The 17,323-nt window shown below is 36.4% G+C and overlaps 1 protein-coding gene across 1 annotated transcript in view; it reads left to right on the forward strand.

The window, feature by feature from the left end:
- LOC123313451 (proto-oncogene tyrosine-protein kinase receptor Ret) overlaps positions 1-8,587 on the forward strand; it is a 45,666-nt gene extending 37,079 nt beyond the window's left edge. Inside the window, exons 9-18 of the mRNA XM_044898336.1 lie at positions 534-703; positions 788-979; positions 1,052-1,320; positions 1,714-1,828; positions 4,119-4,308; positions 6,406-6,580; positions 6,634-6,763; positions 7,651-7,852; positions 7,906-8,078; positions 8,217-8,587. Of these exons, the coding sequence (XP_044754271.1) occupies positions 534-703; positions 788-979; positions 1,052-1,320; positions 1,714-1,828; positions 4,119-4,308; positions 6,406-6,580; positions 6,634-6,763; positions 7,651-7,852; positions 7,906-8,078; positions 8,217-8,470 (1,870 nt within the window). The 3' untranslated portion in view covers positions 8,471-8,587. The remainder of the gene's footprint in view (positions 1-533; positions 704-787; positions 980-1,051; positions 1,321-1,713; positions 1,829-4,118; positions 4,309-6,405; positions 6,581-6,633; positions 6,764-7,650; positions 7,853-7,905; positions 8,079-8,216) is intronic.
- Positions 8,588-17,323: the final 8,736 nt, after the last annotated feature.

The raw sequence follows: 17,323 nt of genomic DNA on the forward strand, positions 1-17,323 counted from the left end.
TTTACCTCATCAGGATAGTTTCGGCGTGGTTGACTAGCACAAGGAAAAGCCATTAAAAATTAGGAAAGAGAAATTTCGACCAATAACAATGGAGGAGAAAATTCCGAGTCTTACCCTCATCTTATTTTGGCTAACTCTTCCATCTTCATCAGATTTATCGAATCATAGTAACAATCTGTAATGTCTCCCGAGAAAGTTTTTTTAACGAATAGCAATGAAGTTTCTGTAGTTTTCACAACCATTCAAATTCCGAGAATTTGAGATATTTCCGTTCAACTATTCCAGAGAAAGCTGTTATTGAGCGAGAAGGAAGTGTTTGGAAGTCGAGGGGACAAATAATCTTTTAAGTGTTTCCAGCGAAGGGAAATAAAAGAAAACGTAGAAAAAGTTTGTCTATAAAGTTACTCCTTCAATATAAAAGGGGCTACTCAGCTAAATATTCCGAAAGTTCATAACTGTATAATTCATCAGAACGAGAGTGTATAAGCCATCAATTAGTAATTATAAGAGATGTAATTTCGATGGATTTTCAGGGATTCCGTAGGTTACCACAGGTGTGAATGGAGAGGAGACAAAAACCCATCTAAATTTGTGAAAACTCCTTTTTACTCAACTTGCACACCTGACGTAATGACCTGTCCAGATGGTTTTTGCGATTCATTAGAATACTTGAACCATAGTTTGTGTCCACAAGATTGCACAGGTAAAAAATGCATGAAAATTTTGAGCAGATTCAATTTTTTCGATCACATTCGTCAGATATGTGATAAAATTATTTTGTTTCCAGAAAGTGTGGGTTTTCCGACAGAAAGAAACCCGAGAACTCACAGGGGTATAGAGGTAGCATCAGGAATTTGCATATGTGATTCATTTGGGGCTTGCCATTGCGGAATTGGGGCTAAAACCAAGAAAAAGACGACGCTTCATAAAGTGATGGATAACTCGACAACCCTGAATGTGACCACAGGCGAATTTTTCGGTAAGTACTTTATGATTTTAAAGAAATTGTATTATTACAATGTAATATGTTGCGTTTTCAATTTTTTTTCAGGTCACGTATCGAAATGCGGTACTTTTTGCGTTATCGGTCTAGTAGCTGCCGTTTTTGTGGTGGGTTCCATTGTTTCTTTCATAGTGCTCTGCTGGCGACTCAGTAGCGTTAAAAAGGACGTGCATAAGAAATTCGAAGACCAAGAAATGATGGCTACACTGTCTGAGTACACCAGGACCGATGGGAACGATATGAATCTGCCAATTCAATTCGACATGGTCACTTCTCTGATAGATCAGAACATCATGAATCTATTGAAGAAGTACGAGGTGAGTTCAGCTTCTCTGAGAGATGAAAACTCAATGATTTGATTGGAAACAAGTAGATGTTCATTGTGTTGTAATACTTTCAGGTTTCAAACCAGAACACTCGTGAATTTTTCGCCTTCACAGTTGATTTTCAAATTATACAGCTACAATGATTGTTTATTCCTTAACCTTTCAGATTTTGAAGGATTGAACTCAAACAGCTATTTTCCAGCTGTTTTCCACGCTGTCTATATGCACTCTATTTTACTTAATAATCATTCCTCACAAAGATTGACATCTATTTCGTTAAATAAATAAAAACTGATGAATCTTTCTTTACGAGTTTCCTTACTTGGAAAGTTACCTTCATCTGATTGAGAATCTCTCCTATGAAAAATATCTTTTTTGTTTCAGCCCGACCCAAAATGGGAGTTTCCAAGAACGCAGCTGCAAATTGAAAAGACTTTAGGAGAAGGAGAGTTTGGACGTGTTCTGAGGGCTAAGGCTACAGACATTAATGGGCAGAGCGGTAAGAAACTATTCATCTTGTCTTCTTGCGTTGTATCGGGGAGGATGGTGGATTGTTTAGGTTTTCAATAGAGATTAAGGGGATTATCTAGGGGTGGGGCCAAGGATGACTTGCGAAATCATGGGGGTGTAACTGTGATAGATAAACAAGATGCTTTGTTGTATGTAGGGTCTTGATGTCTTATTCACATTGTCGTCTGTTAACGTCGCCAAATAACCGAGTGATATTTTGGTAGTTGTCATCTGGGGAAACGAATATCTTTTCTCAATTATGTTACATGAAAAATTTGCTTTTTATATTGGTTGGACTATTTAAAAGAAATTGTTTCATCTTTGAATTGATCGATCTGCATGTTTAATGAATAACACTGTTCATTTTTCCACTTAGGATTGTTCGTAAAGTGGTCTACACCGTTTTAGTGGTCAGTTCAAAAAGAGAAGATGAATATCTTACCTCAGAAACCACTGATTTGTATGGAGGTTTCATTAAAATTCAACTCAATCAGTTCGTCACCTCGGAAAGTCAGAAATTTTTTTATTCGTCCACCGGAAAAAATAAATGAAACATTTTTTCATTGAAGAACAAATATTCCTTCATGTTATTAACTTACCGAGGTGAAATTATCTCTTCTATGAATTTCCAGAGGAAAAAAATTCTCGAAAAGTCTCGCCGTTGGCTATAATTCCTATCCTGGTGGAATTGAAAAAAAAAGACGTTTGTTGAGTGCTGCAATCTTTTCGACGAAAGTGGAAACTTTTGTAATTTTCGAAACTTCTCCTTATCGTTCAAGTGTTCTGGCAACACCCCACATTCTGGTAGTCTTTCCCCCTTTAAGTCTTACACGAATGGCTAGAACGTCCAGAAAGAGGATGTCCACCGAAATTGTGAAAATCGAAATATTGGAGTATCGAGCCATCATCAAGTAACTCTATTTAAAAGGGTTAAGAGGTAAGCAGATTTACGAAGATATGATTAATACCCTTGGTGATCAATGTCCTTATGCGACAGTGAAAAATTGGACTGCAAGAGGTAAATTTTCCATTGAAGATGATGAACGATCGGGAAGGCCAGTTTCTGTGTCAGTCCCCGAAAATATGTATGGAGTTCATGACATGATTTTATCAGACCGTCGAATTGGGCTGAAACGGATATCTGAAGCACTGAATATTTCATAAGAACGCGTTCATCATATAGTTCACGTCAATTTGGACACGAGAAAAATTGCTGAAAAATTGATCCCCAAATGTTTGAATGTTGACCAAAACTGTGTAGGCTTCTTAAGCCGAATTGATACTATGGATGAGACTTGGGTACATTTCTACGATCCAGAAACAAAGTAACAAATGATGGAATGGCGACACTCTGGTTCTCTAAGACCTAAGAAGTTTCATGTCCAAAACTCTGCTGGAAAAGTTCTTGCTTCAGTTTTTTGAGATTGCCATGGAGTAATCATGATTGATATTTTGGAAAAGGGTAGAACAATAAACGGAGATTACTATTCGACATTACTGACCACTCTACGGGAAAACATTGAAGAGAAAAGACGCGGAAAGCTATCCAAAGATGTTTTGTTTTAGCAGGACAACGCCCCTGCACACGAATCTCATGTTGCCATGCAAAAAATTCGTGATTTAGGGTGTGAATCACTAGAATAACCTGCTTATTCACCAGATTTGGCTCCATCCGACTATCATCTCTTTCCTCAACTACAAAAAAGTTTGAAAGGTCGTGAATTTTCTTCCAACGAGGAGGTAATAAAAGCTGTGGAGGTCTGGTTTGCAGAGCAAGAAGAAACCTTTTTTTTTTCAATAGAGACGTTGCAGGTACGCTGTAATAAATGTATCCAATTAAGAGCAGAATATGAGTTATAAAATATTTCGACATTGAAATTCTGTTTGGTTCTATAGTAGGCTAAGAATTTTTCAATATATCCTCGTATGTTTTCGAGATGGTATTCGGAAATAACCTGAGAGGTGAAATAAAGTAGTAGCCAGCGCTGGAGAATAATACCTTGAGTGATATGTTCATGAATTTTTTTTGAAATAACCGAATTTTTTACCATAAAAAAACGAAGGGGACAAATGTGAAATTCTCTGGTAGATTTTGAAGAATGAGTGTTGGAAATGTAGGAAAGTATGAAAAAATCAATCTGAAACACAGATTCCCAGCTTCCTAAGAGAATACATTGACGAATGTCGATTTCTCAATTTCAAAGATTAAAAAAGTGTTTTGCCTTCGGGTTCACGCGAAACAGAACAGACTCAGTCAGATTGCACCCTTTCCCTTTCAGGAATCACGACTGTGGCCGTGAAGACACTGAAGGATGACGCTCGCGAGTCTGAGCTGAACGACCTCCTGTCCGAATACCAACTGCTGAAGGAGGTCTCACATCCCAACGTAATCAAGTTACTCGGAGTCTGCACAACGCCTGGCGGGCCCATTTATCTGATTATAGAGTATGCGGAACACGGAGCACTTCGGTAAGTTGATGATATTCGGTTATAGTTGAGAGGGTTGAATTTTCGTTGTATTTTGATATGGGGATGCACATGGTGCAAGGGAGTTTTGCTGGGTTATAGTTCTGGCGATAATAGGTGTAGGGGTTTCGAATGGACGGGGTCATAGTCTAACCTAATTATTTCTGTCTGTTGCTGAAACTGAACAAATGAATGCTACCCAGAACCATTTTAAGGGAAAATTGCATTCGGTTGAATTCCTGAATTTTTGATATATTGTACACTTTGAACTCCCCGGCAAAAAAGTTCATATGCACTGAAAAATCTTATGTCTAGTTTTGAAGATACTTAGGGTGTCATGTAGGAAGATTATACAGGGTGAATCTTCGACTCATACAAATATTTCAGCAGTAGATTCTTGAGGTCAAAAGAAACACTTTTTTCCCGTACCATTTCTTCTGATTCGGCCCTGATAAAAAGATATAGCCATTTTAAGTTTTCATAATGAGCTGTGCCACAAATAACTACCGGTAGATTCGAGTGACTTGGGACAGTTTTGTAACTTGGGACAATTACCCTCATTGCAGATTTCTTTGTTTCTTAACATTTATGAGTGAAGGGACAATCTTATAAGATTGTGTGACGTTTTTTCGGTTAGTTTAACAATTAATTCCTGTTGAGTTTGCCGTGACTAGAGCGTTTGAATTGACAGGAAAACTCAACGAATTCAGGAGAGTAAAAGGGCGTTTTTTATGGCCCTTATACTTTCTAGTGTTCTGTACATGTGTTTCACTTTGTGCATGTGTAATTTTTTCTGTATACGTGGGATATGGAGATATTGGATATGTCATGAAACAAGGTTGTTTACAAATCAAACGGCAACACGGATCTCATTCATTTATTGTGTTGTTTTATAGGGTGACTTGGGACAATGCCGAATAGATACAAGAGGCGCATTGGCAGCAGGAAATATAAGATTTTTCGCAGGATATTATTATTTACGATATTTCCACAAAGAAATCACCAAAGAATGAAGGAAATCAAAGTTCCTTTGTTTTGTTCAGTTCTTTTACATTTGAGTTGCAATATATTTACTTTCGCTGAAATAGGGGTTTATCATTTAATTTCTTTACCGAATTTCAACTATATAATCACAAATTCTAATTTTTCAGAACTATACACCGTCCCAAGTCAACTATATCATTTGAGAGTTGAGAAATCAATGGATTTTAACTTGTGTCCCAAGCTTTCCAATTCGGTGGGTGACTTGGGACAAGCATATTTTATTTTTTTTTTAAATTTATATCCAAATTCTGAATCAATAGTCTGAGTCATTGAGCATATTTGAACCTCTTTCTCATATGAAAATAAGTCACCGTTTTTGAAATATGACAAGTTGAATTTCAAAATCGTCCCAAGTCACCTGAATCTACGCGGTAGCTAAATCTGTGACACTACGCATCTGTGGATCTGTTAAAAAGAGTTGCATTCGGTCAAACTACCCCATTTGTCGAATTTCACAGATATCAAATAATGCAACTATGTACATTCTTCACCATTTATATATGAAACTTTACGATGTATCAGGCCATAATATTGTCACCATCAACCATCAAATGTATCTTGACAATAAAAAAGGATGAATTACCAAGAGGTACGTCGGAAATATCAAATTTATGGAAACAACAGACCGGATCCGGGATCATTGTCTCAGCTCGGAATATTCAGCGCTACACTGTACTGATGAGGGACAATGATCCCGAAACGGGTCTACAATTGCGTTGCGACTTTTCTGGGATTTCCTATGTTCATTCATGTCTAGCTCAGGAGGGAGGGCGTTGGTAAACGTTCGAATTCTCGGCACTGACGAGGTGAACATATGCCGAAACATATGCTCGACGTTGATACTTTGAGTGAGGATGGTTTGCTAGTTCGACTCAGAACCTAACATTTATTGATTTTATATCAGCGGGCGTTATATGCCTGAATTTCTCTCGAAAATCATCAGTTGTACTGAAAGTTTAGGTGAAAGAAACCAAAACATTGTTCATTATTTGCATAGTTCACCTACGAAATTGAGAAACAGTATGAACATTAATTAATTCTCCGCTTTTCAAACAGGAATTACTTGAGAAGGAGTCGGAATATAAGAATCTCCCAGATTTCCGAAACATCGGAGCAAGATCAGAAAACTTCCCATTACGACGAACCAAAAACCAGCCAGATAACATCGAAGGAACTACTGTCTTTCGCTTGGCAAATTTGCAACGGAATGGCTTACCTTAGCAGCGTTAAGGTTAGTTCATGAACAATAAAAAAACAACGTATTTCATGATTTTTCTTTTTCAGTTGGTCCATCGGGATCTGGCAGCAAGAAATGTTCTTCTAGCGACAGACAAAATCTGCAAAATATCCGATTTTGGCCTGACCAGGGACATATATGAGGATAACGCCTACACTAAGCGAAGTAAAGGAAGAGGTGAGGGGAGAAGGTCTGATGAATTATAGGTTTTATTAGGTTTTTTATGTGGGTGCTCTTGAAATAAAAGGGATATAGAATTTATGGGTTTCTAGGACGAAACGTGATAGTCTTGTAGATGACAATTTTAGTTTGGACCCCAGAGTCGAATACCCGTGTGTTTTCATGAAAATCTAGCTAGAAATGAATATAAAAGAATATACAAAGGTTCAAAAAAAGTGAAAAACATCTCGGAAATAAGTGAGATTGACTCTGAAATAGAAAATATGTATTCCATACGCTGATACATCTGATGATGAAAACCTTGACATAGACAATCGTTGGTCATTGGAAATTGTTTTCTTTCAATTTTCTTCCTGATGAACAAACTTATGGTCAAGTCTCTCTCGCCCCTGTTCAACTCTCCCATGGGTTAGGGAGACAAGAGCCAATTTTCGGTTCCTAAAAAAAGAATTGCTGTATTCAAAATGTTCATCTCACCATTACTCTACTATTATCTATCGTTACCTATTTGGTCATGCAAAAAAATTTACAGATACAACTTAAGTGGCTTCAGAGTGAAAAGGGGTTCAACTCTCCCGGACTCCCACTTGTATTTGTTCTACTCCCAATATCAATCGCATATATTATTAGATATAGGTACATCATAGGTATTGTTTGCTTTTCGTCTTGTGAGTAATAGGTACTTATCTTCTTGCATCATGAAAAATGGTGCTATATCATAAATATTATCATTCAAAAAGGGTTTAATTCAATCGATTTTATATTTGAATCAATTATGAAATCCGATAACCGATATGAATAATAATAACTGTTCTTTAATGGCCATCGACCGAAGTCCTTCAGCCTGATAACCGATATGTTGTGCATCCTTTGAAATTTTTCAGTTCCTGTGAAATGGATGGCTCCAGAATCTCTACAAGATCACGTCTACACAACTAAATCAGACGTTTGGAGCTTTGGGATCCTGCTATGGGAACTGGTCACTTTGGGGGCCTCACCATACCCTGGCATAGCAGTTCAAAACCTATTCCATTTGCTGAGACAAGGCTATAGAATGGAGCGACCTAATAACTGCTCGGAAAAATTGTAAGCTATTATTTTCACATCCAGCAAATTTTTCATTGATTATTCTTTTTAAGATATCAGATAATGAGGAGTTGCTGGGAGATCAAACCGGAGAATAGACCACGTTTCAGTGACATGGCCGGAGTTTTGGAAAAAATGCTTGGAGATGGCGTTGATTACATGGACCTATCCGATAACGTAATCCAAAACAAGAGTTACTTCTTCTCTCCGTTTGACGACCTGGAAGGTAAAGGCCCTTCGACTTAGCTTACCCTTCATAGTATCACATTCAAGCAAATTATCCATTAAAATTTTTGTGCATCTTGAGTAAACACCCTGTATAAAACTGACCAGGAAAACAAATCTTTATTTATCTACATTTCAGATAAACCATCCAACAAATTAAACTACTTGAAGAACAACGATTCTGAGGAAAAATGTGGTGAAACAGAAAAGTTTCTACCCCATATCGTGGATACCCTAGAAAAGAAAGTTGTTCAAAATGGTTATGAGAATACGAATAACATTCATCAAGGATACGAGAGCCCTGTGAACATTCCACGAGCAGTAAAAACACCGTCAAATGAAGACCCCCAATATTATACGGATATGGCTAAAGGGAGTGATTCAACGAAATGAAAAACCAAAATGATTTTGTATAGTGAGACTGGACTTCGAATGAATCGAGAAACGCTGTGAGATGAAAGACATTCCATGTTGTATATTTGGAAATCTTTCAAGATTTCGTTGTTTTTAAGGAACTAGGAGAAAATCGAAATTATATGAATATTTAAAACCTCCGATAAACTCATGCCTTTGAAGGAAAACAAATCAAAAACAACATATTTTACAAAATTCCATTGTATTTTTATAGATTCGAATAGATGTTTGCTACTGAAAAACCCGATTTAAAACTAAGCTAATGTTTTTTTCTGGAATCGGTGCTTTTTTATGGTGATGTGCTTCACAATAGATAATCACTCCGACAAATAATTGTTTGTTATTATTGATCTTTTACTCTATAAATTATATAAACACAGACTGATCGAATAAAATATAGGGTTCTTCAACGTAATATAATTACCAATGGATTAAGCTTTGGGTATAGGTATTTCGTATTCCTGTATACATGTTTATTCAAGTTTGTTATGAATTGATATTGATGACATGTTGTATATATATTTATTTTTTGTTTCAAATATATTTTCATTCTTATACGTGTTTTGTATCTAATGTTTCCAAGCATAGAACCAAGAAATCGATTAAAGTTCTTTAGCGAAAATACTCCTTCAAGGAACAATGAACTCCAGTATCTAGTACTTGCGTTGAAACAAAAAACTCGAAGAAAGAAAAAAACGAAAAAGAACTTTTTTTATAGGTAGACAAACTGTTCCAGAATATGAAATATTTCCGTATCTTTATTGATCGATTATTATTCATCTTTATATCCACCTATTACTTAACTAAACGCAGTAATAGAAGTAAGAATATGAAAAGAAAGAAATATGAAATGATAAAAGAGAAAAGAAAAAGAGTTCTGAACTTTTAACGGAGGGAATTTCAGCAGCAGCCAGTTATCGCTAATCGTACATATTTATAAATGATTGTATGATATTTAAGTGTAAAACCTTTTAGGTAAGGAGCAGCGCAGAATAATTCGAAGCCAACTGAGATAATTTGAAAGACTCTATTAGATCTTTTAACCATTTTATTAGAGACTTTGGAGATCAATGAAGTATTGCATTGGTGGAAACCTATATAATTTACACCAACCTGCAAAAGATGGCGCTTCTTCGATAACCCTCCTACTATGGAGGGTAGAGACCCTTCATACCTTATCGATTAGTGATATAGGGGTAAGAACGCAGGATGCTTCATCAGGAATTCAGAATTCTACCACTTTATAATGAAAATTTTCTCATCGAAGAGAATACTATTCGATTTAAAATATTCTTTGTAAGATACATCTGTTCAATTCCTATTCGCTAGATGTCGGTAGTTTGATTGAAAAAATTCTCATTTCCTTCAATATGCTGTAGTCTGCATAGACAATCTGTAGATATTTTCAGTTGTCCCAATAATAGATCATTTTTCAACGAATAATGTTATGTCTGATGAAATGAAGTTCAGCGACAAGACCTTAGTCACTCCATGAAATAGCTAGCAAGCTATTGTAATTCACGATTGTTTCTCAAAATACTTATCCATAATAAGGTGTTTATGAGATCAAACGCCTTCGCATCAGATTGTTCAAGTAGCCTTGATCTTGATGTCTCTTCAGAGTCGCAGCATCCGTCTGAGTTCTTGAAGTGTCTGTGGAGATGGTTAATGAGAATCTTAAGCCCTTTGTAGCTGATCCCCAGAATTTTCGATAGGATTGAGATCTGACGACCGAGAGAGCTAGGCCAAATAAGAAACACCATGAATTTCCAGAGCTTCAATGACTATCCTCTTAGTTTTGGTCGATAAGGCCCCAACCTTATCGACCAAAACTGAAAAATTTCATTCAATAATAGCGTGAAACAAAGGAATAATATTGTCAATGATGTGCTCCTTGTAAAAACTGTGAATTCATGATAGCATCGAGCACTAATCATTCTATACGTCTATTGAAACAAATATCTCCCCAAACAGTAACTATACCACCTCTGAAAGGATGAACCTATCTGCGATTCCTGATCCCTGGATGGGTCCATACTCGAACACACTGGCTCGTCCATATCTTGACTCTTCTGTTATCAATGCAGACCTACCTTGATCGATTCAATTCATCTGCTCATTGGCCCATTTAAATGGATTTTGAGTTGGTGAAATCCTTCTCAAAAGTTTTCGAGAATGTAGATTAAAGTCTCGAAGTTTTCGATGAACTGTTTCAGTCGATACTAAAACACAAGAAGCATGCAAAAGCTGCTGTCGCATGTTTTGACAAGTACTCAAAGAATCTCTATGGTAGATTGGTAGAAAAATCAGTAACCGATCTTGTGCGGGAGTGGTAGATCTTGGTCGTCAACTTCTCGGTCTATCCGTCACCTTTCTAGTTTCTCAGCAATTTTTGAAAGAGTCTCAACTTCCTTATCTTTTGTGGAGCAGTATATTCAGTTGAAAATTGCAATGATTCAATATTGTAGTAGACCAATGGACTGAAAGTACCCAGAGAAGGAAGTAATCGCAAAATTTAGACGAGCTCCGAGTAGTTTTCGAATAATATCATCATAAATTATAAGCTTCATTTGAAATAAAGAATTTTTTCTATTTTTATCAGCGCTAAAGGAAACAATCCGTAACAAAATACATCTGGCCACAGTACGGAAATAATTTGTCGAGTGATAAATGTGCATTTTCCCATCGCAATTCTCATTTCCAACTGTAGATATATTTCATCCGTTTATCAGATGGATGTGATACATATATACTGATAAACGGGAAGTTTTTCTCGATTTTATGGCTACGATGGGGTTCCTGGATAGGAAACGATTTCCCAAAGTTGAGACAGATAGCTGGTATATATTATGCAATATCAGGACCAATCCATTGAGTTGTTTGTTTTCGTCATTTGTGCAGTAAGGGTTACTTCGGTGGATGGAAGCATAAATTCACTTGGTGCTCCGGTTTTTTCACGTGAGAATTCGCTGAGGATGGAATAACTTTCGGATTCGTTAAGAAATGGACATGGAAGTTTGTCATCCAAAACAAAAAGTGCGAGTATGTGCTGAGAGGAGAACTTGAAGAGGCATGGTGCATGGAGAGTTTAGTTTGACGTGATAATTTCTCTGGAAAATTTTCCGAGTTCACTCGACCAATAAGCATCAATTTTTCATCATTTATGAGAGATTCATATGCAAAAAACTTGTGTAACTATACAGAAGTGTCTAAACAAATGCGAAGGACTTAAGGCGATGGTTCCTCGATGAAAATAAGGAGGGGTTGTTCCTATAATTTTTTTTCGAAATCGACCACCCTTCCAAGATACAGCCTTTGGAAGGTGATGACTGAAAAACACTGAGCCATAAAACTATACATAATTTGAAGCACTAAGTAGATGTTACTCACACAATTGTTTGTAGATCTAGTTCATTCAAAAAAAGACTATTATCTGAAATGAAAACGTGTGAAAAATTTAAAGGGTGCTTTCTTGTCGCAGAAGAAAGTATTAGAAATTAGATTGAGAAGACTTTCTCTTCTCTCTCCTATGGGAGGGAGGCAGTACAAAAAAATTTGGCTATGTTCGCTACTGCAAGGTCAGAAAAAAGACCTGAAATTTGTTTCACAAGGAACTTTTCGCCTTATTCATGTTATACTACCATCGAGAAATTAATTTTTGATAACTTGGTCCATTTTGAATTCTGAAGGTTTTTGAAAAAAATATAAACGGTATTGAAGGAATTTATTAGAACTTGCCTGAATTTATCTAGTGGTTGGCTATTCTGCTGGCATTATAGGGTAAGTGTCTATCGTATAGTGTCCTAGAAATATGCTCAGAAACCTTACACAGAAACGCTGTCGAAAAGACGCGATGTTTACAATATTCCCGTATGCTGATTTATGAAAAGCCAAATATACTCCGTGCATGTTACAACTTCGAGAATGGCATCAAAGCGTGTCATTCTAATGAAAGTCGTCGTGTACAATTTTCCTCTGACGAGTTGTCTTCATTTGAATAACTGAACAACATGCCACAGTATGAAAAACAACAGATGCTTCTAAGGCTAAACATGTTACGTTATATCATATTTAATACCGAAATTTGAATAACGCTACACAAATTTTCCTGAATACATTACGTGTCGTATCGGGGATATTGTTCTCGAATGAAATGATATGAAAGGCGAGTTTATGTGCAGCTCGGCTGTGATATGGTGTAGAATGCGGATTTCTTGTTCAACAACAAATGTTTGCCTTTGAATTCTCGTGATATTCGTATCTTTGTTATTCACTATTTTGTGGAAGAATACCCCTCACTCGAACAAGTTTTACAGCAAATTACGCAACTTTTCATGTGCAATTGAAAATTTGTCAGGCATATTTTATGAGAGGAAAAGGGTAGTTAAAAGTTTTGATGACCAACTAACCCTTTGGCAGAGCTTTTCTTATGATTTGGGCGTTTTCATTATAGTTGGGGAGTCGACGATGCTAAACCGTGATTTGTGGATTTGTCGATTAGATGGTATAAAGAAAAAAAGGTTCTATGATGTATGCACTTCCAGTGGTGGGGAAAGCGTCTGCAGGTTCTCAAAGATGTAAAAAAACCGTCAAGTGTACATGCTCGAGCGTGTCAGATTAAGATGGTGTATATGTCCTACGTGTCTCTGATAATAAATTCATGTTCATCTGACAGTTTGCGTGGTGGGGCTGGCCGTACTGTAGAATTGAAAATGGTAAAAAAATTTTTTTCGAGCGTGTCAGATTTTTGGAGGATATGACAATTGGACCCAAAGGAAGCTATATTTCGAGAGACCAAGGGTATTGAGCATATCTTCGTAAATCTGCTTACCTCTCAACCCTTTTGAATACAGCTACTTCATGATGGCTCGATACTCCAATTTTTCGATTTTCACAATTTCGGAGGACATCTTCTTTTCTTATTTCTTGCGTCATTCTGGTCTACTTTTTCGACCTCAAACTTCACACTGACACTTCTAATGAGTCATTGTTCGCTGCTATGGTAACGCAATATTTTATTTATGCATGGATCTGGTCTAGGCTAACTAGATATCAATACATCCTTGCATCGCCTTAGTATCAGTATATTTTATATTGATACTATGTTTCCAATATTATTTTCCACGCCATATAGTCCTTCGAAAAGAGAATAATCAATTCAATCCACCAAATTCGAATTTTATCTGAACGATAGTTCACTCAGAAATTCGAAATAAATCGTTTGAACAATTCCAAACCTCGAGATCCCACGATTACCGCAAATTGTACGATTGAACGCACACTCCCGCAAACAGGAATAGAATCCCGAGTCCCTGGCTCAAGTAGATTGTCCCTACCGAAGTATCCGCCATCCTGAAATTTCGCAGAGTCCAGTCCAGGTTCAATTGGGAAAAGCCTGGGTAATCTGGGAATAAGATTTGCAAACTCCCAGTAGGTGCGTCTTGATCCTTCTCAAACGTACGGCTCAGCGAGATTTTCCTGCATTTCTTGTTTTCTACCTTTCATTCTTATATTTCGAGGATGTATTCGAAGAATGGGGGCTCTTTATCGTTGATGCGTTATTTTATTTCGAGAAATTCCATCTACAATACCTACATATTACTGTTTATCATTCTGTATTTGAAAGATTTGTGGACGTGTTCATTTATGTTTTGCATTTTGTATGGAAATTTCTTATCTAATACGTACGACGATATATTGAAAAATTCTTAGCCTACTATAGAACCAAACAAAATTTTAATGTCAAAATATTTTATTACTCAACATATTCTCCTCTTAATTAGATACATTTATTTCAGCGAACCTGCAACGTCTCTTGACCTTTCAAAAAAAATGTTCCTTCTTCGTCTGCAAACCAGACCTCTACAGCTTTTATTACCTCCTCGTTGGAAGAAAATTTACGACCTTTTAAACTTTTTTTCAGTTGAGGAAAGAGATGATAGTCGGATGGAGCCAAATCTGGTGAATAAGAGGGGTGTTCTAGTAATTCAAACCCTAAATCACGAATTTTTTGCTTGTCAACAGGAGATTTGTGTGCAGGGGCGTTGTCCTGCTAGAACAAAACACCTTTGGATAGCTTTCCGCGTATTTTCTCTTTCATTTTTTCCCTTCCCGTAGAGTGGTCAGTAATGTCGAATAGTAATCTTCGGTTATTGTTCTACCCTTTTCCAAAAAATCAATCATGATTACTCCATGGCAATCCCAAAAAACTTAAGCAAGAACTTTCTAGCAGATTTTTTGACACGAAACTTCTTTGGTCTTGGAGAACCACAGTGTCGCCATTCCATCGATTGTTGCTTTGTTTCTGTATCGTAGAAATGTACTCAAGTCTCATCCATAGTAACAATTCGGTTTAAGAAGTTTACATCGTTTTCAAATCGAGCTTCTACCCTTGCACGCTTTTGGTCAACAGTTAAACATTTGGGGATTCATTTTGCTACTGCATTTAAAATACAGTGTGATGTACAGTTTTTGTACAGTGACGCTGCATTTTAAGTGCAGCTTGCTGTACAGTGATTGCAAAACCATCGCTGTATTTGAAGTGCAGCTACGCCGTAACTGTACAGTTCAGCGGCACATATACGGTTTTGGTGCAGTTACTATGGATTACAGTCAATGCATTCATGTGCAGCAAACGCTGTACAGTTTTTGCACAGTGGCTGGATTTCAGTGTTTGCTGGGATACTTTTATTTTATAAAACGTTCAAATATTCATTAGATAGCGTCCAACTTAGTTTCAAGAGTTGGGTTCTTGGAATTTTTGGTAACTTTATGGTACGTAAAGGTCGTAATGAGACAACTTGAAGACGTGGGTGATATCTTGTGTTCGGAAAAGAGTCATCAAAAAAATGAGGAACTATATACCAAAATTCATTTCATTCGATAAGGCCGTGAGGGAGAACTAAAAATAATATATTTTTATGGTTTTTCAACAGTCTGTTTCTTTTAAAACGAGCCGATTCGGAAATAATTATAAAGGAAAAAAGCGTTTCTTTTGAACTCCAGAATCTACTGTTTAAATATTTCTACGAGTCAAAGACTCCCCCTGTATATACTGTCAAATATTTCCACATTTCAAATAGAAAGGATGAAATTGTTCGAATCGCATGTACCTAATTTTACACCTTCTACCTTTCCTTACACGGCTTCTTCATGCTTGAGAGGAATTCCTTACAAAAATTAAGAAATTGAGTAATCTGTTTTGAGGCAAGGATTATTTTCCATGGAAACATCTAGAAAACAGGGAATTTTACAAAAAATAGAAACTTTATCAATATTTTCACCACCATAAACATCGCATATCTTGGAACTGCCCTAAATATTTCGCTCTTTTCAATGCATAATTGGGGCTCCATCAAACAAATTCAATCTTCCCAGTGTCCACAATAAAACATGGATCCAATTATCCTGAGAGGATTTCATTAATCGAGTTGAATCACGAGAAACATAAACAGGGATTGAATCGCATGATTGGACATAAAATGTGGATACAGATTGCTTTCCTTGATAGATGAACAGGATTATATTCCTCATAAAAACAACAGTTGCTCAGTTGAACGAAGTTTGCACAATTTTCAATTGAAAGAGGGTCCTAAACATAAAAGCATCTTCAGGGTGGATGTGAAACGAGGTTAATTTGGCTTGAGGATTCAGGAATTTATGAAGAGTTGGAATGTTCGCAACCTTGCGAATATGTAGATTATCGTGTTCACATCAAACTTTTTGAATCTCCAAGAATTTGACTCATCTCTAACCGACATTCTTAATAATAATTAGTTTTTTATTATTTCTTGTATTCTAAATACAGTTGTTATATCTAAAAAATCCTTTTTTCTGGCAAATACAATACACAACTGCAAATTTACAATCGCTTTGACACACTTGTAAAAATTCACGATAGACTAAGGAAAATCAAAAACATGGTCTGTCTATTTTTTTGGACAAAAAAGAATACTTTTTTGGAGAAAAAATTAACAACATGCCTCTTCCACTATTTTCGCTGTTATTTCATTATTGATGGATATTTTGAAGCGTAATTTAACGGTTGAATGGTATTCGATACGATCTTTAAAATAAGTTGAACAGTCCTCATCCCTACTCAAAATCAAGGGGTTGTGCTCATCCCCGTTAGGGGGTTGAAGTTACAGGGATGAAAAAAGCGGAAAAGTTGTTCTCCCTCGAATCAGAAATTGACGGGCCGAGCGTTATCCACATTTTCATTTTAAAGCCGGAAAATCTATACTCCATTCACATTTATTTTAGCAGTCGGTTGGCCATTAATTTTCTCAAGTTTTTGTAACTAGAACGGAGTAAGGTTGGTACTCATGAAATGTCCTTAATGTCATAATGCCGTTGCCACAACTAATATCGATTTTTATGACGAAAATGCCGAAAGTGATTGAAAAAAGATAAAGGGTTTCAGGATGTGCTATTTGGAATTCAGGTCTGCTCATTCAAATAGTTATACCCTGATATTCTAAAATCCACAATATGTCAGACGGAACCGAACATATTCAATGTAAGTGAATTTATATCGTGTTTCATCTGAATCTAAACGACTTATATTTCAGCTGAATATCCACAATCAGAAAGATTGTGAATGAAGAGGATGACAAAGAATTTCCTCCTATTGGGAGACCCAAAAAAGTGGTGGCATTTGAGAATTTAATGTTTGGATGAATTAATGCGAAAAGTTTACTACAGGATTTTCGATTAATGTCATTGTAGAATAAGTTCCCGAAAATTGATTTTTCTATTTTTCATTTGACTTGTCCTAAACATTGTGAATATCTCAAGGTACCAATATATACCTAATTATTATTATTATATCAA

This window comes from Coccinella septempunctata, chromosome 5 (assembly GCF_907165205.1).
Source record: "Coccinella septempunctata chromosome 5, icCocSept1.1, whole genome shotgun sequence".
NCBI lineage: Eukaryota > Metazoa > Arthropoda > Insecta > Coleoptera > Coccinellidae > Coccinella > Coccinella septempunctata.